Raw genomic sequence first — 26316 nt, forward strand, 5'->3', positions numbered from 1 at the left:
ATGACATTAAAAATTAAAAATTACACCGGTTTAATTGTATTATTATGTGTATTCCTTTACTAATTAAAAATTATCCTGAAAAAAAAACTTTCAAAAATAAAATTGTGTGACAGAGTCGTACTACGCTATCGGACAATAGATCGTAATAAAGTTGACGTGATTGAGCATTGTATCGAACAGTTCAAGCAATCAGGGTCGTACCTAACAATTTCTGAGCGACATTTTTGAAGAACATTTCGAAGCTGAAAAACGTCATCATGTGGTACTTTTATAGCGGTTCTTAAAATAAGAGACGAAAAGAACGTTGAAGGAAGCGAGTAAGAAGGTCGAAATGCTATACGAAAATAATCCTCATTCGATTTGACTGAAGACAAGTCATTTCATAAATAAGCTAAAACAACTGTTAACAAAGATATAACGTTAATTTCAGATGCCTTATTTGGTCAGCAGAAACTTAATCACGTCATAACTCGGAACTTCGACTCACGGCGGATCTGTCCGTCGGGATTTTTTATATACTCACCAAGGGCTTTCATCCCCAAAAGGAATTATCTCTTCCCCAGTTTTTACCTCAATTTTGTGTCACAGTGTTATTATGAATTTTTAAACATAAATTCTCTCTTTAGGATTATTTCGCTATAACCTTAATTGATACCCAAAAATTATGATATTGTTACGGAATTAGATTTAACTATTCTCCGTGTAGACGTTGTTTTATTCCCCGATACGATTTGTACCAAATAAAACAGGGTTCGTTTTAGATTACGTTTCTACAATGCTTTATTTACTTTATTACACTTATTCAGAACCGACTTTAATTACAAAGCACACAGCAAGTCTCTAGTTAGCACGCAGCTCTTATTTAACCGATCTGTTCAGTTCAACGCTTAAAACACAACTCACTCGTCATTGCCAGTTCCCCTGTATTTATATCCCAAAGTCTCCCTGTTCGAGAGTCCTCTAGAAAATGTCTGGCAACTCCTCGAATATGTACAACGAACACACAGACGCACATTCGCACTAAGCGAACAACCAGACTCACATACATGGGGGATGATCAATGACGTAATTACAACAACAAATAAATGCAAGAAAAGAAGTAACAAACTAAACGATAATTACATGATTATGGCAAAACAAACAAAAGAACATTAACAAAAGGTAATGTAACGACTAGAATGATGAAGAGAGTTCTACATGGTAGTTGTTGTTGCTTAAATAAAATAACTGCGTAATAAAACGTTACGTTACAATTCAAATTTTTAAATTAACGGAAATTAAACTAAATTAACTTAAACCTATCAGTTACATTCGTAACAATATGATTATTTTCAAGAAAGCAAAACATGCAGCCAGTTACACTTTTATGTCATTACTTAAGATTAGAATTTATGTAATATAATAATTTATATAATTTTATATAATATAATTTTTTATTTCCTTCCCTTTTCAAAATATTCTGGCCTTTTTCTTTCAATAATAATAAAGGTTTCATTCAATTTGGAAAAGGTTTCATTTGATTTGGAAAAGGTTTCATTTGATTTGGAAAAAGTTCCATTTGATTTGGAAAAGGTTTCATTTAATTTGGAAAAGGTTTCATTTAATTTGGAAATGCTATATATCCGAGTTTAATTCTAGCCGATATTACACAATTTTATGTATCTCGAGGTTTTTTTTTTCAAAATTTTGAACCGAGATTGCTGTCTATTATTGTGTATAGCCAGGAGTTTAAAAAATGCAATTATTGATCCATGTTTTGGAAAGAACTACGATGAAGCCCCATATGAGCCCTTTTGAAAGGAATATTATCAGTTGGGATATACTTCTCCCGCAATCAGAGGAACAGCTTAGTACTTTCATAAACAAAAATAAACTAATTGTTCTTATACGACCTTAACGCCGTTTTTACTTATTTTAGTTCTGTTATAAAGTTACTCCAAAAAGACATTTCCCACAATCATATTCCCTGTTGTACTGTGTAATGAGTTATTTTCTTGTCAGAAAACTTATTGTAATTATTTAATTTACGAACTTGCTCCCACAATCGAAGCCTAGACATTTAATTTTGAACTAATATGTCTTGATGACATTATTGTCGTTATCTAAATCAACCGTGGATTCGAAAAAAAAACAATCTTCAACAAAACTTGGTAATAATTAGAAATCAAAGCACGCCATTCGCTCCCTGTGTACAGCATACATCAGCAGCGTAACGTTATCTACATCATAATGAATGTTTGTTCACATTAAATGCAAAATAAATACAATTTGTTTTTAGAACAAAAATATTTTCAATTTCAAATTGTTTCATTCAGTTTTGGGTTTAATTCTCATTAAATAGTCACCCAGGAATATACATAGACACGGTGCGGTGCAAAAATTATTCCTTAATGCCTATAATTTGGTTAATTATCGGTAAGTTAGCAATCAAAATTTAGTAAAGCTTTATCCATAGCGACAGTGATGTCAACATACTTTGGTACCTTACTGTTCGCTGGGGTTCTTATCGCGACTTGTAAAGTCGTATGAGCTTTGGTCATTGGGTGACCTTTAAACTTCTGTCGAAAGCCATAACTATAAGTCGACAAAAATATAATATGCACCGATCTGATTCTCTTGAGTTTGATTTAGGAAAAAGGCCTGATTAATGACTTCTACCGATTATTTCCTAGGCTTTACTTGTCCACGTAGTACGCTAAATACGATTTTGTAATAGATGGAGATTAAATATTAAAATACCAATCATGGAGTATGGGTTTCTCCTGCCAGAAGATACATACACCAACAGTTGCCTGAAATCTTTAGTTAGATTGAAAGGCCAGATGCACTACTGGCTCATTATTTTTCATCATTATTAAGAATGACCATTTATACTATGGCTATGTATATACAATTTCATACGGGCAAAATGTGTGTCTAAAATGGATCACAAAATTCTGAAACCCTTTTGGGAAAAAGGATTTTGATTTTGTAGACGGTATTTGATCTGTCCGCAGGTGAAAGTTTCAATTCACATAGGCAGAGGGTATATCTCTGACGGCAAAGCCGACTGATATTTTTTTACTTGTTACATAATTAGTACCTTTTTCAAAATTATCTAGATTGTCTCTATAAGAGGAAAAGCTAATATTAAAACTACAGTTTTATGTAACACTCTTGGCAGAATATTCGCACTTCATTCGAACTCATCTCCAGCACTCCCCTATTTTTTAATTTCCCTCTTGTTTGCCTTGCTGCTACTTATTGCGCTGAATATGTCGCATTCTTCACGACGGTCATCCCATGTGTGCTTTGCATGGAATTTGTGACGGATTGGTGGTCTTTCGACAAATCGGGCTTTACATGATGTACGTCGGATAAATTTAATAAAATCTTGTCATGAAATCATGACTGGTTTTTGTAGATATCTACGGTTATACTAGCCTGCCTAAAGTCGCTACTTTGTGTTCCAAATTCTGTCTGCGAATAGCCGCGACTCTTGCTGATAAATGATCTGATTATGTGGCTAAATCCTCAAAATACTGAATACTGGGAGGTACCGTTATATGGGTGCAATACCAAAACGTAGACCTGTGTCCACAATATTTGGTGGAAGACTTTTTTTGACTACTGGGAACCCCTAAATACGGCGTTACGAAATAAGTCCCCAAACTGAAAATGAAATAAGTCCCCAACATATTGGAAAAACGGTAAGATAAATGTAGAAACTTTATATGGTACCATAAGTAGATGCTTTCCAAGAGGAAATTGGGGAAGTATATTTTTCATGTGAAAATAACATTTTTGATGAATAACTCAATAGCTGAACAACCCCATGTTCGGTAGTTTGAAGTTTTTCACCTCACTATCACACCGAAATGGCTGAAATTAGACACTAAGTCTTCGTAGGGGGTATAAAACTTTCCCCCAGAAATCCTGATGATTCAGATATTCCCGGTTTAAAACCTATAAGATCCTGTTTACATGTTGTATGACCTGGTACTCCCTTAGTCCATATGGTAACCCTCCTAGTAGGGATATTCTATGCTTAATATTGATGCTTGTTAGTAGTTAATCCTTGTTAAGAATAAAATTCATAAAATGTCATAATTTTTAAGTATTTACGGAAAATATGAGATATTTTGGAATATCCATTACATTTCGAAAACATTTATTTGACAATATGCATACATGCACCCAGCAAAAAAAGTCATTACTATGTAATGACTTTATTCAGTAAAATTTGGCAGTAGTAACTACTTACAAATATACCGTAAAAGTCATTATTTTTACATGGGGATGTCATAGGGCGGAAGTACTTCCTTAAATATGTTTTTTAAGAACATACCGGCAGTCGAAAAGAAGCTAAAAAGCATAGATTTATTTTTAGAAAAAATTGAAGTGAAATTATATTCAAATTCAACACTACACATTTTTTGTTTTTTTCTTTTTCATTCGATACATGCTAGTTTTGAACACACGAACTTCTGATTTGTAGTCAAACACACTACACACTAGGCCACTCGCCCGAACAGGAAGGGTTGGTTAAACTCATCCATGTACATCAACATTTTTTTGTAATTTTGTAAATAAAAAAACACACATGCCGACGTTGAGCTTTGAACATACAACTCTAGAATTTTTGTCGGACACACTAGCCCTGTGCCACCATACTCATTACTTAGTAAGTAAGTAGTAAGTAAGGATGTAACTAGTTATGTGTTAACTGTTATATATGTACTGTGTGATAATGCGGAGGGTAATGAGTACTCATTACCTGGTAATGCAGAAAGTAATGACATGTGCCTACCAAATTTTTGCTGGGCAGTTATTGTTTTTCGTTATTTTTTGTTGGACTACATGGGTTAATTTTTTATTTATACCTCCTATTTTGTATTAAATAAATCGACCCACTAATTTTTGCAAAAAACCTGACATTTTTATCACAATTATCAGTAATTTTTCATAAATTAATACAGAAAAATGTTAGTTTTCTTGGTTCGAAAACAAATGATTATTTCAATGCGTTACAAATGGAAAAAGAAACCTTAAAAAGAAGTGTGTGTCAATACAAATTGAGTAATATTTATGGTTCTTAACACATTCAGTTGTCTAACTGCAAAACAGGTATATGTACTTAAAAAATTAATTTTACGCTAATTCTTACAAGTCTTTATTAAAACGAGTTTTGAATATAAGCATGTGTTGTCATTAGACCGATGTATGTATGTATAAAGTGTAAGTTTTTGCAAGATAATTCGCCTTACTTCAGTGAACTATAGAAACATGACGTAGACCATTCCTGCATATATGTATGTACATCAAATATATACATACATCGCGGTGCTCTTGAATCAAGTTTAAATGGAAGGTGCTTACACCTGGGAAGATTTTGCGGATTCTGAAACCACAATGTTCATAGATGAGAAAAACAAAAAACGCTTTTTAAATAAATCGCGATTCAAGTTGACATTTTTAGGGGTTGTTTAGGTTTTTGCGAGTTTGCTTGGAAACTGCAAGTCCTATCAAAATGGGAATAAAAAAAATGTTGTAGCTATCAAAATTCTCTACAAGATTGACTTTAATGATATTTTCGTAGGTTTTACAACGTTTGAGATATAGAAGTTGAAATTGAGACAATTCAAATTCAATTCAATTCTGTATCGTCTCTTATAAAACAATGTCATGACTGCAATTTCCCAACTTAAACTTATATATCTCAAAAAAATGGTACAACCTAGAAAAATTACATAAGCCAGTCTTGTACAGAATTTTCACAGCTATAAGATTTTCTCAGGCCCCATGCCGATAAGTCTTGCCGTATTCAAGCAAAATCGCGAATCCATAACAAAAAAACCTAAAAATGTAAACTGAGCTTCTTTATCTCAAAAATGGTACAGCCTGAGAACAAATCATAAACGTCAATCCTGTAGAGAATTTTCACATCTACAACATTTTCTTTAGCTCCATTTCGATTGGACTTGCGGTTTCGTGAAAACCTAAAAAAACACCTAAAAATGAATTTTGACCGCGATTTATTTAACAGTCCCTACAGCGATTTTTTCTTGTTTTTAGATTTTTCTCATCTATGAACATTACTGTATCAGAATTCACAAAAACTCCCCCTGTGTAAGCGGTTTTCATTAAAAGTTAGTTAAGGCGCACTGTGCATAACATTGTAATATAAGGAGGCAATACAGTCAGTGCATTGCAAAATAGTAAAATGGTAAAACCTACGAAAATACCGTATGGGTCAATCTTGTAGAGAATTTTGATAGCTACAACATTTTCTTCAATCTCATTTTGATAGGACTTGCGGTTTCTAAGCAAAATCGTGAAACCCTAAACAACCCCTAAAAATGTCAACTTGAATCGCGATTTATTTAAAAAGCGCTCCGGCGATTTTTTTTGTTTTTTGATTTTTCTCATCTATGAACATTGTAGTTTCAGAATCCGCAAAAACTTCTCAGGTGTAAGCACCTTCCATTTAAATTTGATTCAAGAGCACCGTGACATGTGTATGTAACGTTATTTTATGTTCCTATTTGTAATGATCAGGAACATAAACTACACCCTAATTACACCCCAACTATTTATCATGATCCCTCAATAAAATGTCAAATCATCTCATTTACTATTCGCAAAATTGTTTCTGGTTCTCCCAGTGCAACGATTAATAAAGCTACTAACTTTTTACTTTGCAAATACATAGTAGTTTTAACATCCCACAACAAAATTCCTGATTACCATACAATAATATTTAACAATGTGCCAAAGACAACAATTATTACGTATTTCTCAAACCGGTCCCAGTGGCATAATGACTATGACCGGGTAATTGGGGAATCACCTTTGCAAAATTGGAAAATACTAAAATATTTACAAAATTAATTATATCGTGTCGTGCTGTCGAAACGAAAGTATCTTTGAAGCGCAACAAATTAATGTAATAAATACAATAAATGTGTTTATTGAGTTTGTAATTTAAAACAAATATGACTGTAATTAAAAAAACAAAATACACAAAGGCTTTAATTTTTTTATTATTAGCTGAGATGATGACATAGGTAAGGCAATGGGAGGGGTATTTTAGAAGGGTTAGTGTTAATAGGCTAATTTTATAGGAGCTGGAGTTCATTTTCAATCATAAACGTTAAATACTCTGAATTAGACGAGCTAAGCTCTCTGACTGGACTATCATAAAACAACAAGGATTTTATTCATTGTTCTCCATGGTAGCACCTGCAATTGATATTTTGTACCAATTGTTATAAGTGTGTTACTGGATGCTGTATTTTAAAGAAAACAATAAATATATAATGTAAATACTATATTTATACCTGTTTATTAGGGCGGGGCGATTTGTAGGGAAGGAAAAAACCTTAATGGGCGTTTCGCGTTTCTGATTCTAGTGAAAAGACAAAAATTGTAGCCAAAACAATAATTGAGAACTCTATGGTACATCTCAAAATCAGACCGTGCAAATTTTTATAAACCACAATGTGTTACAAAAGTTGACTACAAAAATATTCAAGCGTTCTGATGTAAAATGTATGTCGTGTTGTGGTTAATGGACAGGGAAAACCTGGAACCTGGGTCCCCGACAACCGAGTGTCAAAGTTCTGAGCCACCATCAACTCGTCAATAACCTTCGTAGACAATAATTAATGTTTAAAAATCTTCTGATATAGAAGAGCAAATACAAAGGATGTAGGGATAAAACTTACCATAATATTTGTGAACATTAAATGGGATTACCAAGTTAGACTATAGGAAAAGTTAGGATTTTCAATTAACTAATATAATTTCGCATTTGCATTTATCAAAATGAATTGCATATACATACATATATAGTAGTTACCAAGCGTAGCCTTCGTCTGCCACAAAAACCACATCCTAATATGCCTGATGATCAGACTTAACCACCCGTGAAACCAAGCAGAATTAACTAATGAAAATACTTTTAGTTCATTTGGGTAACTTTGTTTTATTGTTTTATAAAGGTAGAAGTTGTGAAAATGTGGTTTTTTAGATTTTCAAATTTTAACGGGCATAACTTTTTTTTTTCAAAACGGATTTCTACTGATCTTTTTTTCTTTTAAAGATGCGAATAAAATCTTTCGAACAAGATAAATTTAAATCGTTTAACAAATGGCCAAGCTATCGTGGAAATGCTTTTCCTCGTGCTCTAGGTTGCTTAGAAGATACCAAAATGTATAATTATTTATTTTTCACGAAAAGGTAAATTAAATTAGCTTTTGAAAAAGGAAAAAAATACCCCTAATACGACGGCCCAATTTCTTTACGGGACCATACTTCCTTAGATAATGGACCAAACTCTCTAAAAATTATGTCAGTACCAACTAAAATGACTGGTGAGCACAACAACTTACGTATTGAAAAGGCGATTTGGCCAAGACATTGCACATCATCACATTTCTTCCAAACATACACCAAGTTCCTAAAGGGTCTATATCGGATAACTTCTTCTGGTAACTCACTGTTGAAAATGTTCGCATAAATGTCGTTTCCTATGGAATTTTTTTTATCGAAGGTATTCCTTGTCGTCCTTATAAGAGCGATATATTTTTTTGTGTGGGCCATGGGCAAGTTCATGCTTCCTTACATAATTTTAACACTTTAATACAAAACAAATTTATTAGCAAAACGTAAGCTTTTATTCGAAAACTTCATATTCTATAAGATAAACACACCAAAAGTTTCGATATTTTTGTCGGTAAATTTATACGTCAAAAAAAGATTTAACGTATTCTATTGTTTTAGGCAACATTTATTGACAGAACTACCAGCAATTTGATATTTGAGATTCCCAGTTGCCACTAGATTTCTCCACCAAACATTGTCGATATAGGTGTATGTTATGGTATAGCCACCTATTTTAGATATTTTGAAGATATTAGCTGTGTGTATTTTTTGGCCGAACTGTCTGTAATTTGACATTTGAGGTCCCTAGAGGACACAACAGTTCTCCAGCAAAAATTTTCGACATAGGTCGATTTTAGCCGAACTATCTGTTTCGGAACTCGAGTGTAAACCAGATATAATGTAAAAATATAAAAAAGAATGAAATCACGTTCAGTATTTAACTCTTAGCAATCGCAGTTTTAATTAAAGAAACTCAAATGAATACTTTATTATATTATATATATTATATTTTGTATAGCTCCCATATAACGACACCTCCAGATTTTTTGTGTATTTAGGGTATAAGGTACACTTATTTAATCGATCTAGCTGTAATTTATTTGAGATTTACAGTGGTCACTAAACTTCCCCACCAAAAAATAACAATATAGGTTCATTTTTGGTATGGCCCCCATTTATCACGGTACATTCCGATTTTCAGTATTTTGAAGGTATTAGGTAAAAGTTTTAATATTCCCTGTGGTCACAAAAGTTCTCTGCCAAAATGTCAACATAGTTTCATGTTCTGGTATAGCACCCATATAATGGTATCTCCCGATTTTTGGTAGTCCGAGGATTTTAGAAAAAACTTGTTGATGATGTACATGTAAGTTGATATTTGAGGTTCCTCTGCAATTTCACATTGAAAGTTCTCAGTGGTCATAAAACATCTTACCAAAAATGCTCAACATAGGTCCATTTACATCCAGATTTTCGGTATCATGAGGATTTTAGCAACATTTCCTGACCGAGCTACGAACAATTTGACATTTGACGTTCCTAGTGGTCACAAAACTTCTCCACAAAGACAACTAAACATAGTTTCATGTTTTGGTATAGCACCCATATAAGCCCATCTCCCGATTGTTTTTATTTTGAAGGTGTTAGCAAAATTGTTTTGTCATAACTAGACGTAATTTGACATTTGAGGCTCTGTTTGGAGTAGCCTCCATATAACGGCACCTGACGATTTTAAGTATTTTGAAGATATTAGCTACATTAGTTGACCGGAATCTGATTTTGATATATGTAAGTACTCCTTTTGAAATAGCCCCCATAAAACGGTACCGCCCTACGTCAAGTATTTTAAAGTTTTTATCGAAATCTTCTTCCCAAATTACATTTGGCGTTTCGGTTTAAAAGTCGGCAAAAACTTATCTATAAAAACTTATTATCTATAAAATTGTGGACATAGGTCCACGTTTGGAAATAGCCTCATATAACACTACCGCCCGATTTCAGGTATTTTTGAGTTTTTACATTTTCGGTTTAAATTGGCTGAAAAATAGCATTAAGAGTTCTCTGTGTTCAAAAAATCTTCGCAAAAGATGTTGACATAGATCCACGTTTTGGAATAGAATCCATAAAACAGTACCTGACGATTTTAAATATTTTGAAGATATGACCAAACTCTAATTTTGATATAAGCCCTCCTTTTGAAATAGCCCCCATATAACGGTGCCAAGATGATGTTTTTATCAAATTTTCTACCCAAATTTAATGTTATTTGGCGTTTCGGTTTCAAAGTGGTCAAAAATTTATCTATAAAAACTTATTATTTACAAAATTATAGTCCAAGTTTGGAAATATCTCCATATAACAGTATTGCCCGATTTCAGGTATTTTTTAGTTTTTTTCTAAATTTTCGGTTTAAATTGGCTGAAATTTAGCATTTAGAGTTCGCTGTGTTCAAAAAGGTCTCCGCAAAAGATGTTGACATAGATCCACAATTTAGAATAGAAACCCATAAAACGGTGCTCCCCAATTGTAAGTATTTGTATGTCATTTTGCGGTAAAGGGTTCAAAGCGTTTAAAAAAACATATCTACACGTTTTGGATTAGCCCGACATAACGATAGCACCGATGTAAATATTTCTTATGTTTTTGCCCAATTTCGTACATTTATACACTTTCATACGGGCAAAAAAAATGTTTGGACGAAATCCGTTTCAGACAATTTAGAGTTGATTTACCGTTGTCCGTCCGTCTGTCTGTCTGGCTGTGGCGCACTATAACTCTCGAACGGATTAACCGATTCGGCTTTCGCAAATATTTTGTCCAAACTTAGATTAAGTTCGAAGATGGGTTATATCGGTCCACTCCTTCCGGAACCTCCCCCACAAAAGTTCGGAAAATTTGTGCGCACGACAACTCTTGAAGGGAGTAACCGATTTGGTCCGTACTTTGCATATCGTGAAATTTCTGCCAGACTTAGATGATGCTCCAATATGGGCTCAATCTGTCCATTCTTTCGAGTACCTCCCAGTTCAGTTTAGGAGCTGCTCTCGAATCGCTTTGATTTTTGCTGTAACAACTTTTATTCACTGCCCCCTATACGAAGGTACAAATTTCATCTGAGGCAAGTCCATACTTCCTGAGAAAATAGCCTGATAGTTAAAAAAAGCCCCTCTGACACTGTGTGTACGGGTTGGAGCGCAAGATAACTCTCGAACGGATTTGCCGATTCGGTCCAAAACTTATATATTTATTTCTTTAAACTCCTATAAGGAGCATAGGGCCAGTGGTCCAAAACTTGGCCTTCGTAATATTTTGTTCAAACTTAGTTTAAGTTCGAAGATAAGCCATATCGGTCCACTCCTTCAGGTACCTCCCCCACAAAAATTCAAAAATGGCCACGATAACCCTTGATGGGAGTGACCGATTTGGTTCATACTTTATACATCCTAATATATTTACCAGATATAGATCAGGTTTGAATATGGACTATATTTGTCCAACCCTTCGGGTACCTCCCACACAAAATTTCGGATAAGTTCACTTTAAGACCTGCTCTCGAATCACTTTGATTTTTGTTAAAGCAAATTGCATTCGCTGCATCAATTACGATGGTAAAAGTTTTTCAGGGGCAAGTCCATACTTCTTTAGAAAATATCCCGAAAATTGTAAAAAACCCCTATGGCATCGTATGTAGTCGCAGTACGATAACTCCCGAACCGATCAACCAATTTGGTCCAAACTTTGAATACCCTAATATTTTGTCTAAATTTAGTTTAACTTCTAAAATATCCAATATAGGTTGTCTTCTTAGGGTACCTCTCCCATAAAGTTCAACGTTTGTAACTAAGTGCAGTTAATGCTCTGTTCGAAGATCGTTCGTTAATGTATACCGATGGTGTCCGTTGTGGTCATGTCTGGAACGATATTATTTTTTCCGTGGACAAGTCCATGCTTCCTGGAATGCTGGTCCAAAATGTATACGATGACCCACTGAAAGGACTAATGGGCGCGATATCTATCGAAAATATATGACTCCCCAAATAAGATCCACTTCCATAATGGACTATGACGGTCCATTCCTTCAAGTACCTTTTCCGAAACACTTTTCAACTTTAATCCTAATCATAATTTTTGTCCGCAAGTTTAAATGTCCAAAAAGGGCCAAAAAAAGACTCCACACATAGGCTGAAGGTATATATCTGTCGGCAAAGCCGACTGATATTTTTTAGTTGTTTTATTTTACATCCCAGTTGTTTGTTTTGGGGTATTACCATATTACTAACATAAAATTTGCTTCCTTACCATCAGGGCGCTTAAATAATCAAATGATTTCCTCAAATTACAGACATTATCTACAACGAAATGATCTTTGATAAATTAGATGAAAATTCCAAATATTTTTCCGAATCATTTCTGTAATTTCCAAGACCTGCTCTGATGACACATGTACCATAATACTTTCCATTAGAAGTAAATTAAAACTACTACCAGCGACATTCTATAACTTGTTCAACAACTTCCCCGTTTACTTCTAATTACATCTCTTCGACATGTCATAACTGGGCACTGTTTGCTATGAAAGATGAGCAATTGTGATATTGTTGTCGGTGGTAGTGGTTTTCCCAAAGTAATAACACGCTCGAATTTAATTATAGCCATTTTCGATTGGAATATCCACTCCACTCTATTTGATGCTGTTGCTTGCATGAAATTTTTAATTTACTACTTTTTTGGTATTGAATGTTTGGTTGGTTGTCAACGACTTAACTTATGGGCTACTCAGCAACATTGTGTGCTGAATGTTCAATAAGAAATGTATTTATATATTTAAAATAAGGCGATTATGAATATTGAATAATGTTCCTCTTGACAGTACGCCCCTACGCCATATACCAAAAATAATAATCTCGATGGACCTCCTGTGGCTTTATTTCTAGCTTCCATACTTCCTTTATTCCAATCGTTGATTCCCTGAAGAAGAAACGGAAGAAACTCAGTCCAGGGAAAAAACTATTTATTGAGATTTCGCGACGGTTCTTTCTCTATCTTAGGTGCCATTCGTCTTCATAACGGATTTGTTCAAAAATTTGTAGAAGAAGATCTCTTTTGACCAGGATTCTGAGAAATCTGTATATCTTCCCACCATAGAGTCGACCTCAATTTCTGCCCATTTTCATTTAAACCCTCGACTTTATATATTCCCCCGAATAATGCAGGGGATTACAACTTCGAATCATCTGCACTTAACACCTCACTTTACTTAGTGGTATTCATTGATGACGCTATAATTGTGACTGTTATTGCCGACTCTTTTTTCGATTTGCTTTCATTAAGACGTTCCACACACCCTCATCAAATAAATGCATGCGATTCCCATAGAATTTTAGAATAAAATAAATGAGGCACAAACAATAGCCCGCCCAGCTCAAAGAAGAGTGTGATGAGTTCTGTGAGTAGGTGCTTGTGTTGGTAGAGGTGTTATGTGAGGCATGTCTAGAATATTTGATTTTAACAATTTGACTATAAATGGGAAACATTTTACCATACGACACCTCAGTTCATTGTAACCTTTCTAAAGAATCAAATAACTTCTTAAATTCATTCGCAAACAAAACCAGATCCGGTTCGTGTTATTAAGAGGATAATGAAACGTTTTGTTATATTAATATTGCTGGTGGCCGCGGCCACTGCCACACCCACTCTTCATAAATTGAAGAGCAAGTTGCTTGGTGGAGGCTTGGGTGGTGGCATTGGTGGTGGATTTGGTATTAGTTATGGTGGAGGCGGCGGTGGTTATGGTGGTGGAGGTTATGGTGGTCACCAAGGATATTATGGCGGTGGTGGTGGAGGTTATGGAGGCCAAGGATATAGCGGTGGTGGTGGTTATGGTGGCCATGGCGGCTATGGAGGTGGTTACAATAAAGGAGGCGGCGGCACTTACCAAGTCATTGCTGTGAAAGAAGTTCCCGTTTACACTGTCACAGTACCTAAAGGAGGTGGCGGCGGTGGTCATGGCTATGGTGGTGGTGTTGGAGGTGGCAACTATGGTGGTCATGGAGGATATTCCGGTGGTCAGGGCGGTTATGGCCAAGGCGGATATGGCGGTCAAGGTGGATATGGCAATGCTCACAGTGGTGGCTGGGGAGGCAACAACGGCGGTGGCTGCAACACTTGTGGCGGTGGTGGTGGCGGTAGCAGCGGTTCTTATGCCACAGCCTCTGCCCAGGCTTCTGCATCCAGTGGAAGTTATTCCAATGGCTGGTAAATCGTTCTAAGAAATTTAAAATAGTTTTTAGTTGTTCTAAGTAAAAATAAGTTAAATAATTGCGTTTTAAATTTTAACTTAAATGTCCGAAACGGATCTAATAACAAACAATGTATTTTGTAATTGTGAGACTGTTTCAAAATTATCGCGATAATTAAATTGTTTAAATTTAAATACATGTGAAAGTAAAATGTGAAAAATAAAGGAAAAAAATGAAATTAAATACAAAGAATTTTGATTACAATGTGCAACATGGGCCAAGTTTCTCATATAGGGAGTGATTAATTGTTTTGATTATTTCCCCATAATGCTTGAGGTAATAGTGCTTATTGCAATGGAAAAAAATAATATCGATTTTTGTCTTTGAGGACACAATCTTAAACCCTCTGGACAACATTCTCAAACTTCTCAATGCCTTTTTTTTCAGTGGTCACTCTTATATTTCGAGGGGACGATTGATGTTTGTGTAGAAACATTTTTAATTGAAGTAGTTATTGATATATATTTTCAGCGAATCACATTCTCAAGCAAAAGTAAGGAAGTAATGAAGAGCTGTGGCGAGATCCGAAAATATAGTCTTTCCTTCCTTACCAGAACAATAAAATAGAAAACAAGTGAGCCAAGGGTATAGTCGGGTCGGGACCGACTATGTGAAACCCTACACCACTACACCTGTTCATAATCTTTTGACTAATAAAATTCAAAATATTAAAATTGGGATAGCTTAGCGCCTTTGCTCTGAATGTCTTCATTAACACAGGTCAATTTTTTTGAAACGCATTTAGGTTCATCGACAGTACAACCCAAATAAAAAATGGAAAAGTGGGATGTATGCCAACCATCAATAGGATTCTTTCTCTGTTAGACCCCCACAACCCCCAAAATTTCGTGAGGATCCGATCAAAATTTCGTAGTGTAATTGCACAAAAATGGAAAAAGGGATGCATTACCGACTTGAGTTGTATAGTTCATGAACGAACTAGTTCAATTGAACGATTCATTGAAAAGAGCGTATGAACTAGATCAGTAGATATAGTTCATTATAGTTCACTGAACTATAATCAGTCGGCGACCGTACGATCAACGAACGAACGATTCACAATCTAGTTCAACATGTCGTTCACAAATGCAAAGTGACGCCGTCGTCTGTTTTAAGTGATGCCTTCGTAATGTGATGAGTTTGTTTACGTTTTGGATGAAAGTACATGGAATGTAATATCTGCTCGAAAATGAAGATTTCTACAGAAACATAGAGACATAACATATTCCAATATGTCGAATCCATTACCTATTGAAGTACCTTGTTTTGGATAAAATAAATAGAAGAAACGCACACGACGCTCAAAGCTTTTTCGAAATGACAATTTCTACACACACACAACAACGATTTTTTGCCAGCCACCACCTAAATGAAGGACTTTTTTCTTAAATTAATACCAAGTTAATCTTTCTTTATGAATGGAATAAACTATGTAAATATAATATTTTTGTTCTGGAGTAGTTAAATTACATTATTCAACTGTTTGTTTCTGTACGGTGTATGTTTGCGTCTTCATCAAACGAACGATTAAGAGCCGGTGAACGATTCTGATCCGAATGATTGAACTGGATAGTGAACTCTGAACTAGATTACTGAACTAGTTTGGTTAAAAGAGCTGAACTATTGAACTAGATCTTTAAAATGAACTAGATTGTACAACTTTATTACCGACTATTGCGATATCTCTGTTGTTTGACTACCTATGACAACCTACTTCACAACGTTGTAAAGGTGATATTTTCTACTTTCTTTGCCAGGTTTTGCTTTTGATATACTTCTTAAAGAAGAGAGATATTCATTTGGAAATATAACGTTGGCCTTTTCTCCAAATAAGTTTTTTTTTTTGTCACATTCCGACCCCTGAAAAATATCCGACCATTATCAAAAATCAAAAGGTTTTTTCCTCTGTGGGACCCCCAATAACACCCAAAATTTCGAGACGATACAGTTAAAATTGCGACCTGTAGAGTGATTTCCAAAAAGTGGAAAAAATGGGATGTATTACCGACTATTGCGATATCACCGTTATTTGGATACCTACGCCAACCTGCTTTACATCATTGTAATGATGGGATTTTTTCTTTCATTGTCAGACTTTGCTTTGGAAGGTCAAGAACCAAAGCTTTGATATTCCTCATTATTATTAAAATCGCAAAAATGAAAAGTTGTGTTCTATGTGGCTTTTGCGATATCTTCGTTGTTTGACCACCTACGTGATATTTTCTACTTTCATTAGCAGGTTTTGCTTTTGATATACCCCTTTTAGAAGCGGAGATATTCGCTTTGAAATAAAACGTTGACTTTTTCTCCAAATAAGTTTTTTGCCCATTCCGACCCCTGAATATTATCCGACCATCACCAAAATCAATAGCCTGACGATCCGATCAAAATTGCGACCTGTAGCGTGATTACAAGGTTTAGATGGAAAGCCGGACGGACGAACTGACGGACGGACACACATAGCCAGATCGACTCAGCTCGTCGAGACATTCATTTTGGGATATATAAGTATGGGTCTACGACCATTATTTCGATGCGTTAACACTTTTTGGCCAAAACCAACTTATAATACCCTCCCCACATAGTGGTGTAGGGTATAAATACGAGGGACACTAAAAAACCTTCTGGCCTAGGCAACACGCAGTGTCCCAAGGAGTCATTTGACATTTGTTTGGAAAATTTGACAGTTTTAGCCTAAGCGTACTCAGTACAGTTTGACATACGACCATGTTTTGGGTTGTTTACAGTGGCTTAATTGAGACACCTCCAATATGGTTTTTGTACGCTTTTACAACAACTTCTGGCGACGAAAATCGTTGACCTCGACTATGGGCCCCCAAAGATCTGAGGCCTTGATATCAAAAGTGATCATTTTGTCAGGCACATACATATCTTCTAAATCGCTAAGAATTTGGGGAAAAGTAGGGGAAAAGTTTTAGCTCTCGTCTTAAACAATAATAATTGTGAACACATAAAATCCATTCAACCTCACTTTCAAGGTCAAAATCGTCAAAGTCAAATTTCCCTTTTAATTTTTTCTCGGATTTTAGTCTGCAGATATCAAACCAATCAATATTGAAGCAAACAACCAACTAGAAAAATGTATCTTAGATCTTAGTAAACAACTTTCTAGAACATACGAACTTTATAGAAACGGTTCTTAATGGTCAGAATAGCAAATCAAATGCGAATTTTGTCCTCTTTTCTAGGTTCCTGCTCCATAGATACTAAACCGTTCAAAATTAAAAAAAAAAAACAATGGACCACAATAATGTGGCAAATATATCAGCAAACAATTTTCTGGAACATACGAAATGTCTATGACCGGTTCTTAAATATGAAAATAGACAACAACTTTTGAAAATATTCGATTTTTATACTTTTATCTCCGATTCCGGCCCACAGATACCGAACCTCCCAAAAATTAAGGATACAGTAAACTACAAAAATGTACCTAAGATTTCAATAAACAACTTTCTAGGACATAAAAAGATTCTAGGAACGGTCCTTCAAGCTGAAATTCACAAAAAAAAATTAATTATTTTTAAGTTTTCCCCCAGCTCACGTCTGGAAATAACAAACTGTTAAAAACTCAAGGAAATTTGAAAGGTTTGTTATTTACGAACCTGAACAGGAAAGAATGATCTAAAATAATCTAGTTTTGAGCTTGAAGAATCGGTCTAGAATCTTCATTAGTTCTAGAAACTTGTTTGTTGAAATCTAAGGTACATGTTTTTAGTTGACTGTATCCTTAATTTTTGTGCGGTTGTGTATCTTTGGACCAGAGTCGGAGAAAAAAGTTTAAAAATTCGATAGTTTCAAAAAATTTTTGCTATTTTTACCATTAAAAACCGTTCATAGACATCTCACATATTCCAGAAAGTTGTTAATTGAAGCCTTTGCTAAAATATTTTGGTTGATTGTTTTCTTGAATTTTTAACGGTTTAATATCTATGGAGCAGAACCAGAGAAAAGAGGATAAAAATTGCAATTGTTTTTCTATTTTGAACATTAAGACCAGTTCTTTCAGAGTTCGTATATTCTAGAAAAATGTTTATTGAGATCTGAGGTACATTTTTGAAGTTGGCTGCTTGCTTTAAATTTGATCGGTTTGATAGCTATATAACACAACTTGAGAAAATTAAAAAAAAATGTGACCATGGCGATTTTCACCTTGCAGCTGAAGTTTAATGGGTTATATGTGTTCACAATTTTGGTCTTTATGACAAGAGCTACAACTTTGCTAACGGTCCTGACTAAATGACCCTTTTTACATCAAATCATCAAACCTTTGGAGGCCTATAACCGCGAAAGTTGATGAGATAGAAAAAAAAAGGCGAGACACATGTCTTCTCATTTTTGTTCTTCTATCACAATGTGGAGTCAGAATATGGTTTATAAAACATGACTCAAAAAATTACACAGTGATATTAAATTACGTTAAACTAAGTTTGGAAGAAATTTTAGAAAAAGTTTTAGAGTTATCTTGCACAGTATCCATTTAAGTATGTACCGGCAGGATTTTTGAGCTTTTGGGCCATTGACTTACTTGACTTACTCCAGAAAAATACCTCAGAAAGTATGGACTTGCAAGGACAACCTATTGAAAAAATTTTCAAAACGATCCGAGATGAGCTCTTAAACTTCCCTTTATCAAAATTTTGTATGGGAGATACCCGAAGGAGTGGACCTATATAGTCCATATTCCAACCTGATACATGACTGGATGAAATAATACGACGTGCAAAGTCTGCACCAATCAGAAACTCCATGCGAGAATTATATTACGGATTTGTCATTTTGGTTGGTGCCGTCAGAGTTTCTTGGAGCTTTTAGGCCAATATCAGGTGCGCTAGATAACTCTCGAACGGATCAAACGATTCGAACCAAATTTTGGGTATCGTAATATTTTATCCAAACTTAGTTTATGTTCGAAGATAGGCCACATCGGTCCACTCCTTCGGGTAACTCCCCCACAAAAGTTCAAGATGTTTCTGTAAAATGGTGGAACTATAACGAAGGGAGCAATTGATTTGTCCAAAATTTGCACATGGCATCATTCCTTCCAAGTATATATCGGGTTCGAATATAGACTAAATCGGTCCAGTCCTTTGGGTACCTCCCACACAAAATTCGAATACAGTGAATTTTAAGAGGGTCGTTTTGATTTTTTTCACCATGTCGGTGTGATAATGAAGCTAAAACATTTAAAATACCGAAAATCGGGTGGTACCATTCTATGGGGGCTATATCAAAACGTGGACAGATATAGCCCATTTGCAATACGATACATCCTAGGAGTAATAGAAACTTCTAGACCAAATTACAAAGCTCTATCTTAAAAATTGCGAGCTGTATCTTGATTTCAACAGACGGACGGACGGACAGACGGACATGGTTATATCGACTTAGAATTTTACCCTGATCAAGAGTATATATACTTTATAGGGTCTCCGATGAATATTTCGATGTGTTACAAATGAAATGACAAATTTAAATATATTATTTTAGAGGGTGTAATTACATTTTTCAACATTTGCTTTATAGCTTTATTTAGGAATTTATCTTAAGCATTTTAAAGATTTCGTCATTTTTCGATTTTGAAATTGGTATAGCTGTGTACCAGCCGGGCAATAAAATAATTAATTGATGATCAAAAACTACAGGTTATGAATTATATGAATGGACATCCGAGCCTACCTTGTGAATGTATGTTAAAAAAAAAAAAAAAGCTGACATCCAGCTCAATAAAGAATTTTATTTAAAATCTATTTTTAAAATCGAAAAATGTAGAAGTTTTTAAGATGTTTAAGATGAATTTCTAAATAAAACAACAAAACAAATGTTCATAAGTTCAAAATTTTTTTGTAAGAAACTAATTTTGCTCGGTGGTATATAGGAAAAAATTCTTGACAAATTTTCAAAAATTTCGAAAAAATAGTAATTATTTTAATCCCACTTCTAAATAGGACTTAAAATTTTTGTAATAATTCTTAGTTTAATACAACAAAATTTAAGAAAATAGAAGAGTACAATAATTGATAAGAATTGATTTTAAATTTTAAATCGCGAAAATGGCATCACAGACCACTTTGCAAATTATTTTTCTATTATTTGTTAGATAGCTGATCAAGGAACAAAAAATACAAAAAAAAAAAAAAAACAAGTAAAAAATCATTAAGTTCGACCGGGCCGAACTTTTCATGCCCTCCACCATAAATATTCTGAACTAAAATGGAGTAATTAGTTTTCATTCCTGTCCCCAACTTTAAGTAGGTACGTCAAAATGTCAGGTAATGCACATAAAATGTTTCATTCGGTAGGCCCTTTTTTATGGTGCCTATATCTAACTATGTATGTTGACAATTTTTGGTGGGCTAGAAATTGGAGGTATCGTTATATAGGGGTTATAATAAAACATGGGCCTATGTTGACAGTTTTTGATGGGAGCCTTTAATGTCAAATAACTCCTAATTCGGTTAAAAATTGTAGCTAGAATCCTCAAAATACCGAAAATCGGTACATAACGTGGGAACTTCAAATGTCGTTAACAGCTAGTTCGGAGGTATGTGGGCTATACGAAAATATGAACTTAATTGAACAATTTTTGTTGGCTTTTAAATTTCAAATTACAGAAAGTTCGTCCAAAAAATAAAGCTAAGGTACGGAAAATCGGGAGGTTTGTTTTGGGGCTATACCAAAACATGGACCTACGTTCGGTTAAACATTTTAAGTAAAATCCTCAAAGTAACGAAAATCGGGAAGTATCGTTATATTGGGGCTATGTTGAAAATTGTTGATGCAGATGTGTGGTGACCACTACAACCTCCAAATGTCAAATTACAGTTAGTTCGGTTAAAAATTTTAGCTAAAATTGCCAATTACTGAAAATTGGGAGGTACCGTTATATAGGAGCTATATCCGAACATGGACCTATGTTGACAATTTTTTATGGTGAGGTGTTGTGACCACTAAGAACTTCAAATGTCAAATTACTGCTAGTTCGGTTTAATATTGTAGTTAAAATCATCAAATTACTGAAAATCGGGAGGTACTTTTATATGGGAGCTTTATCAATACATCGACCTTTCTTGACAATTTTTGGTGGAGACGTGTGGTGACCACTAAGAATTTCAAATGTCAAATGTTCAAATTACAGATAATTCGGTTAAAACTTGTAGGTAAAATTCTCAAAATACCGAAAATCCGTTATATGAGGATACCGTTATACCGAGGTACCGTTATATGGGGCTATACCAAAACATGGACCTACGTTCATAATTATTTCGAATATAAGTTTTTTTGGTCACTATGAACCCTAAATATCAAATTATAGCTAATTCGGTCTAGAAATGCGACTTAAATCGTAAAAATACCTGAAATCGGGCGGTAACGTTATTTGGGGGCTATTCAAAACATGGACCTATGTCCACTAGTTATATAAGTTTATTGACATTTAAGAAACCTAAATGTTAATTTGTAGCTAAATCGGTCTGTAAATGTAACTAAAAACGTCAAAATACTGTAAACCGTGGAGCACCGTTATATGGAGGCTATACCAAAACGTGGACCTATGTCCACAAGTTTTCCGGGGAGCACCGTTATATGGAGGCTTTACCAAAACGTGGACCTATGTCCACAAGTTTTGTTATGTAAGTTTATTGACATTTAAGAACCCTAAATGTCAAATTATAGCTTCATCTGTCTGAAAATGTAGCTATGGGGGCTATACCAAAACGTGGACCGATATAGCCCATCATCGAACTTGACCTGCCTGCAAACAAAATACGCATTTTCCAAAAATGTCAGACAATTTTGGTGGAGAGGTGTGGTGACCACTAAGAACTTTAAATGTAAAATGTTCAAATTACAGCTAATTCGGTTAAAACTTGTAGGTAAAAATCTCAAAATACCGAAAATCAGGAGGTACCGTTATATGGGGCTATAGTAAAATATGTTCCTATGTTCATAATTTTTTCGAATATAAGTTTTTTGGTCACTAAGAACCCCAAAATATCAAATTATAGCTAATTCGGTCTAGAAATGCGACTTAAATCGTCAAAATACCTGAAATCGGGCGGTAACGTTATATGGGGGCTATTCCAAAACATTGATCTATGTCCACTAGTTTTGTTATATAAGTTTATTGATACTTAGGAACCCTAACTGTCAATTTATAGCTAAATCGGTCTGAAAATGTTGCTAAAAACGTCAAAATACCATAAATCGGGGTACCGTTACATGGGGGCTATACCAAAACGTGGACCTATGTCCACAACTTTTGTTATATAGGTTTAGTGACGCTTAAGAGCCATAAATGTCAAATTAGAGCTAAATCGGTCTGAAAACGTAGGTAAAAACGTCAAAATACCGTAAATCGGGGGTACCGTTATATGGGGGCTATACCAAAACGTGGACCTATGTCCACAAGTTTTCTTATATAAGTTTATTGGCAGCTAGGAACCCTAAATGTCAAATTATTGCTAAATCGGTCTGAAAATGTAGCTAAAAACGTCAAAATACCGTAAATCGGGGGGTACCGTTATATAGGGGTTATAGCATAACGTGGACCTATGTCCACAACTTTTGTTATGTAAGTTTATTGACATTTAAGAACCCTAAATGTCAAATGTAGCTAAAAACGTCAAAATACCTTAAATCGGGGGGTACCGTTATATGAGGGCTATACCAAAACGTGGACCTATGTCTACAAGTTTTGTTATATAAGTTTATTGACACTTAAGAACCCTAAATGTCAAATTATAGCTAAATTGGTCTGAAAATGTAGCTAAAAACGTCAAAATACCGTAAATCGGGGGTTATATGGGGGCTATACTAAAAGCGTGAACCGATATAGCCCATCATCGAACTTGACCTGCCTGCAAACAAAAGAAGCATTTTTCCAAAATTTCAGCGTCCTATCTCCATTTTTGTGGGTGCTAGAGTGATTACCACAGACGGACGGACGGACGGACGTGCACAGATAGACTCAGAATTTTACCCTGATCAAGAATATATATACTTTATAGGGTCGCAAATGAGTATTTCAATGCGTTACAAATGGAAAAACAAACTTAATATACCCTCCATACTACGGTGGAGGGTATAAAAAATCAGTTTGGACTAATATTAAAGACGTTTTAAGTATTTTTCAAGGCGCGATATCTATGGAACCGTTAGTACAAAATCTGAAAATATACTGAAATATATTGCTGCAACAAAAACCACTTTTTTAAAAAGTACCCGATTTTACAAAGAAATCCCCATATATACTTTTTGGATTGTCATACAAAAATTTAATGGTGTTGCAAACGGAATGACAAATTTTATATATCCTACATTTTACGGTTGAGGCATAAATATGAACAACGTGGCTAAAAGCTTGAAATTCTAAGAATGGGGCGTAGCTCTATGCTTTCTACATTGAAGCGTGCCTTTGTACCCACAATTCTCTTTATGCATTTTTATACCCATATCGAATACTACCCGCTAGCAATATGAACTAGTTCCGTATCGGAAACTTGTCGATTCTCTGGTTTATAGTACACGGTGCGCCTTAACCAAATTTAAATGGAAGGTGCTTACACCTGGGAAGTTTTTGCAGATTCTGAAACTACAATGCTCATAGATGAGAAATATCAAGAAACAAGAAAATCGCCGGGGGATTTTTAAATAAATCGCCATTTAATTTCATATTTTTAGGGGTTCTTAAGGTTTTCACGATTTTGCTTGAAAAAATACAACATTTGCTTGGAAAAATACAACGATTTGAAAAGAAAAATTAAACATTTAAAAATTTATTAAAAAACCAAACATTTTTAGCAAAACTGCAAAACATGAATGAAAAGTAAACGGTGTAACGACTAGAATACATTCAAGTGATAGTAAATTTTCATTGCAGTTGCATTTCTTGTCCATCGTTTCAAATTCGCGTACAAATCTAAAAAAAAAAAAAACAAGTAAAAAAGTATCAGTCGGCTTTGCCGATAGAGATATACCCTCAGCCTGTGCAAATTGCAACACTTTTTCCCTAAAAACGTATTTATTTAGGGGGTTTTCAAAAGTATGGGCGTATGAACCGACAAAAATTTGGATTAGGATTAAAGTTCAAAAGTGTTGCGAAGGAGATACTTAAAGAAATGGACCGACATGGTCCATTATGGAAGTGGATCTTATTTTGGGAGTCCTATCTATTCCACAGATATCGAGCACACTAGTCATTTCAGTTTGGATCAGTATGCCAGGAAGCCTGGACTTGTCCACGGAAAAGATAATATCGCTGTAAACAGGACCACAACGAACAACATCGGTATACATTTCAGAAGGATCTTCGAACAGACCCTAAACTGCACTTAGGCACAATTGTTGAACTTTGTGGGGGGAATACCCCAAGGAGAGGACCGATAAGGGCCATTTTAGAAGTTAAACTAAATTTGAACAAAATATTAGGAGATCTAAGGTTTGCTCCAAAATGGTTGCCCCGTTCAAGAGATATCGCGCATACAATTTTAGTGACTTTTTCAAAATATTGGGGGAAGTACCGTAAGTTGGTAACCGGTATTGCCCATCTTCGAACTGAAACTAAGTTTCGACAAAATATGACGAAGGCCGAATTTTGGACCAAATCGATTGATCAGTTCGAGAGTTTCGTGCTCTCCATTCACTACATATGGTGACTTAGGGGGTATCTATACCTGCTTTCTCAAGAAGTGTGGACTTGTCCCCGAAAAAACTTTCACCGCCGTATTTGAAGCAGCGAATGCAAGTTGCTTCAACAAAAATCAAAGTGATCCGAGAGCAGGTCTTAAAGTGGACTTATCCAAAATTTTGTGTGGTAGTTTCCCGAAGGAGTGAACAAATATAGTCCATATTCGAACCTGATATATCTGGTAGAAATATTAGGATGTGTAAAGTATGGACTAAATCGCTCACTCCAAGAGTTATCATGCGCACAATTCTTCCGAAGGTACCTGCAGGAGTGGACCGATAAGGCCCATCTTCGAACTTAAACTAAGACCAAATCGGTTCATCCGTTAGAGAGTTATCTTGAGCCCCAACCACTACACACGGTTTCATACGGTTTTTACAACTTTCAGGCTATTTCCTCAGGCCTGATGAAACGTATACCGTATACGTATGAAGGGCAGTGAATACATGTTGCTAAAACAACAATCAAAGCGATTCGAGAGCAGGTCCTAAACTGAAATTTTCCGAAATTTTGTGTGGGAGGTACCCAAAAAAGTGGACCGATAGAGTCCATAATGGAACCTCATTTTAGTCGGGTAGAAATTTTACAATGAGCAAAGTATGGACCAAATCGGTTACTCCCTTCAAGAGTTATCGTGCGCACAAATTTTCCGAATATTTTCGAACTTTTTTGGGGGAGGCACCGGAAAGAGTGGACCGATATGGCCTATCTTCGAACTTAAACTAAGTTCAGACAAAATATTACGAAGGTCAAATTTTGGACCAAATCGGTTGATCCGTTCGAGAGTTATCGTGCGCACCAGCCAGCCAGACAGCCAGGCGGACGGACATTGCTAAATCCACTCCAAATTGTCTGAAACGGATTTCGTCCAAACATACTTGGGGTCTAAAACCATTATTTCGATGAGGCACATTTTGCCCGTATGAAACTGTATATACCCTTGTTATCATAAATGCTGAGGGTATAAAAACCAAATGCCTGCCAGAAAGTCTGTATACCAAAAAGTTATTTTGGCAGGCCTCTCTCTCGTTAATTTTCAAAATAGAAAAATTAAAAAATGTTCTGAAAACACCAAAATTGTGAAAAAAATAGAAAACATGAATGAAAATAATGCAATTTAATATTAAATAGATAACTGAAAGAAGGACAAATATTTTTTCA

General features: G+C 35.0%; 1 protein-coding gene across 1 annotated transcript; it reads left to right on the forward strand.

Moving 5' to 3' along the window:
• Window positions 1-13565: 13565 nt before the first annotated feature.
• On the forward strand, window positions 13566-14639 carry LOC141397616 (uncharacterized). Its single transcript, XM_073974146.1, has one exon. The coding sequence runs from the start codon at window positions 13787-13789 to the stop codon at window positions 14405-14407; it is 621 nt and encodes a 206-aa protein (XP_073830247.1). The 5' UTR covers window positions 13566-13786; the 3' UTR covers window positions 14408-14639.
• The last annotated feature ends 11677 nt before the right edge of the window (window positions 14640-26316 follow it).

This window comes from Musca autumnalis, unplaced genomic scaffold (genome assembly GCF_047663935.1).
Source record: "Musca autumnalis isolate F117 unplaced genomic scaffold, ASM4766393v1 scaffold_3, whole genome shotgun sequence".
NCBI lineage: Eukaryota > Metazoa > Arthropoda > Insecta > Diptera > Muscidae > Musca > Musca autumnalis.